Raw genomic sequence first — 3,894 nt, 5'->3', positions numbered from 1 at the left:
AAATATAATAAGATTACAAATTTCAACAATAGGAATCGTGTCAAATCCTTTGGATGATATACAAAATGAGAGTTAAATTATAAAAATACTTGATTGATTATTGACATTTATCAACTTTTAATTATATCATAAATAACTCATTAACTATTGACATTTATTGATTTTTCATTAACTTTGAATTTGACTATAAATTGTCTCTTGACTCCGATGGATCAGATTTAATAGTCAATGAATCATTTAAGGTCAAATTTAAAGTAAAAAATAAAAATTGATAAATGTTAATAGTCAAAAATCATATCTCTGGAATAAACTGTAAAAATTGATAAGTGAATTTGAGAAACTAATTAAAACTTCAGAATTCTCTTATTATAATTTACTTACATTCTGAAATTCTGTTGTTCAGCATCCAATCAATGACCCAAACATCTGAAGGGACTTTCAAAGTAAATGGCCCCAATATATCATCTTATGTGATACGATGTATGATGGGCAGTAAATACTAAATAAGGGAGTAAATTAAAATACTAGGAATATCATAACATGATACAGCAGCGAGCTGAGCAGGGCAGTACGTAAAATAACCTTAATCTCTACTAACATTAGCCACGCAGCATATAAGTTGTACTAAATTAAAAGTCTACTTATTATTAGCAGCCTGAAGGGTTCCCATTTGAAGTTGTGAATTATTGTTGTTGTTAGCCTTCTTGGCATCCACCTCCCTCTGCCTTGACCTCCACCTAAAGAATGTCCCAAACAACGCCTCCGTCTCCTCCAGCGTTCTTCCCTGCGTCTCCGGCATTAGCGTGAAGAAGAACACCCACCCCACGGCGGCGATGGAGGCGTACAAGAAGAAGGACCCACCTATACTGATGGCTTTGTATAGGGATATAAACGTCATTGACACCACTCCACTTGTTACGCGGTTGATTCCCGTTCCTAGACTGCACCCCGTGGCGCGGAGCTTCAACGGGAATATCTCCGAGCTGTACACCCACGTAATGGGCCCCGCGCCGATCGAAAAGGCTGCCACGTAGGCTAAGGTCATTGCGATGGCCATTGCTACCGCCCAGGTTACTTTTTCTTGGGAGTGGTCAATCACGGTCAACGCCGTGCCTAGGAGCGCCAGCGTGGCGACCATCCCGCCCACGCTCGTTAGGAGCAACGGCCGCCGACCGAATTTGTCGAGCGTGAATGTCGCGACCAGGATGAAGACCGTTTTCGTGAATCCGATGGCGATTGTGCAGAGGAGAATGTCGGTATTGGACTTAATCCCGGCCTTCTCGAAGATTCTAGGCCCGTATAGAACCACGGCGTCTATCCCACTCGCTTGCTGGAAGAGATGAATTCCCACTCCGGTGATAAGTATATGAAGAACCGCCGGCGTCGGGGAAATGAAAAGCTCCCGCCATATGCTGTCCCCGTCGCTCCGCTTCTTCGTCACCGTAACCACCTCATCGTCGCAGTGCTCCGGTATCCCGGCGGCTTCTTTAATATCGGCGAGCCTCATGTGAGCTTCTTCCGTGGAATCGGAAGTCTTGACTAGCACGCGCCGCGCGTCTCCCAGGCGACCCTGCATCACCAGCCACCGCGGCGACTCCGGCATCGCCAACACACTAACGCCGAGCAACACCGACGGAATCGCTCCCACTCCGAGCATGAATCGCCAGCTCAAGTGAGCTGGCAAATTCTTAAATGCAAAATTCGACACGTAACCCACCAAAATCCCTATATATTAACAAGATTTAGCGATAATCCTAATTAATCACGCCCAACAAATACATATAATATAACAAAGCTAATTAATTAAAACGTACTTTATAAACAACCTACCTCATCATGTAACTAAGAGTCAACTCTGTAGTTAATAAATTAATTTTATAGTTCATAGTCGGTCACGAAATCAATTTAACACGCATCAATGACAAAATTATATATTTAAAAATTATACTAGTATGAAAAATTCTCAAAAATTGATTTGGTGTACAGAAAAAATTTTCTGGGGCAGGAAGATTCTGGAAAATGATTAATGAGATTCATACACATATAAATGTATGTATATTGTTGGAAGGGGTTTTGGACTTATTAGGTGTTTTTCTAACGTATTAGAGCGAGTTGTTGCTTGTGACGTTTTGAAATTTCCACATGCAAATAGGATAGGACAAAGCCAAACGTATAGTAAATTCCTCGAAACCAGACCGCCAATTAAATCAAGAAAATAAATAAATAAATAAATAAATAATAATAATAATAATAATAATAATGTTAACTCACCAAAGTTAATGAACACTTCAGGGAAGGAGGTGAGGAAGCCCCGGACGGAGGCGGGGGCGACCTCGGCGGTGTAGACCGGAGCAATCATGAGGGCGTAACCGACTCCGATCCCGGCGACGAAACGCCCCACCATGAGAAAAGTGTAGTTGGTGGAGAAACCCATTAAAATGGCTCCCACGAAGAACACAACGGAGGCGACCACCATGGTGTACCGGCGGCCAATCCAGTCGGAGGTCCGGCCGGCCAGGCCGGAGCCGATAAGGGAGTACAAGTTTAAGATTCCCAGGAGAATCTCCACTTGTGTGTCGTTGATTTTTAGGTCCTTCTGGATATAGATAGCCGCTCCACTCATCACCCCAATATCTGCGACAACAAACAACGAAATCATTTATTTCATCTCAGAGCCCAAAATCTAAGCTGTCGTTTATTGTTTCCGATGAAACACTCACCGTAACCAAGCAAGATTGAAGCCAACGAAGCTAAAAAGGCGGCAGCTATGGCATATTTGTTTCTCTTCACCTTCTTCGGGGGATCAAACGCCGGAATATGGCCGGAGCCGGCATTTGTTCCCATGATGAGAGACGACGAGAGAGAAAGAGAGAGAGAGAATTAATACTATGTTCTATAACAATATTAAAACGGACGAGAATACAATATATGCTTCCGAGTGTTGTGTTGGATAACCCAACCAGTGTTTGAGTCCTTATATAGACGTTGGACACCCTGATAGCCCACGCGCTTGAAAATCTTTTCTATACGTAAACCAATCATAGTTTACATATATTTATTCGCAATAAATTTTTTTATTATCCATTTATTCATTGTATTCCATTTTACTTATATGGTTTACTATTTATCGGTTACAATAATTTGTTTTGCTGTAATTTTAAAAGAATTTTATGTTTAATAGTATTTTAAATTAATTTATAACACCTATAAATTTTATATATTAATACTAAAATTAAAATTATGAGATATTACATATTAGATTATAAATCATTTTAATCATTACTCATTAAATTGAATCAAATATATAAAATCAGAATACTTTCATTTGAATTGATGGACCCACTTTATATTTAAAAAGAATTTATTTATATTATTATCTCATAAAAGGTAAAGAATCAATTAAGTTTTATCAAGTTAAAGCCTTAAAAGGAAATAACTAAATATTAAAAGATAAAATCAATGAAAGAATATAGTATCGCACTAGTAATAATAAATAAATTACTTATATTGCCTTGTCAAGACTTCATGATATTATATATTTTCTCAAAGTGTGACAAATAAAATATATAAAGAAACTAATGAATTCGTTTTCCTGATTTTTAAAAATGACGACTTTAATCCATTAATTATGTCTAAATTGTAGATTAAGCTATTATCGAAATCAACCCAACATTAACTTCAATATGTCTGAATTCGTTGTAATGTTGATTTAGATCAACCCAACATTAACTTGAAATCATTAATGTAAAAAACTTTTTTGAAAGACTTGAGATAATATAATTTTACAAAATGACCAATTTATCCTCTAATAATTTGACAAATCAAAATAAATTTTTAATGTTAACAAAATTGATATGCAATGGATTGTAATAGACTCGGTAGTATTAAAAAAAA

General features: G+C 37.8%; 1 protein-coding gene across 1 annotated transcript; it reads right to left on the bottom strand.

The window, feature by feature from the left end:
• Positions 1–331: 331 nt before the first annotated feature.
• Positions 332–2,959, bottom strand: LOC116025979 (polyol transporter 5-like). Its single transcript, XM_031267421.1, has 3 exons — positions 2,721–2,959; positions 2,272–2,634; positions 332–1,725 (listed from the first exon to the last, which is right to left on the bottom strand). The coding sequence occupies exons 1-3, from the start codon at positions 2,842–2,844 to the stop codon at positions 638–640; spliced, it is 1,575 nt and encodes a 524-aa protein (XP_031123281.1). The 5' UTR covers positions 2,845–2,959; the 3' UTR covers positions 332–637.
• Positions 2,960–3,894: the final 935 nt, after the last annotated feature.

The sequence above is a fragment of the Ipomoea triloba genome, chromosome 1, assembly GCF_003576645.1.
Source record: "Ipomoea triloba cultivar NCNSP0323 chromosome 1, ASM357664v1".
Classification (NCBI taxonomy): Eukaryota; Viridiplantae; Streptophyta; class Magnoliopsida; order Solanales; family Convolvulaceae; genus Ipomoea; species Ipomoea triloba.
Note: the sequence above shows the minus strand (reverse complement) of the source record. Positions and strands in the feature narration are given on the sequence as shown.

Coding starts and splice junctions, on each gene's coding strand:
- LOC116025979 (XM_031267421.1), bottom strand. CDS start 2,844: ATGGGAACAAATGCCGGCTCCGGCCATATTCCGGCGTTTGATCCCCCG. Junction 2,635..2,720: donor TTCAATCTTGCTTGGTTACG/GTGAGTGTTTCA, acceptor TTGTTGTCGCAG/ATATTGGGGTGATGAGTGGA. Junction 1,726..2,271: donor TGAAGTGTTCATTAACTTTG/GTGAGTTAACAT, acceptor GTTAATATATAG/GGATTTTGGTGGGTTACGTG.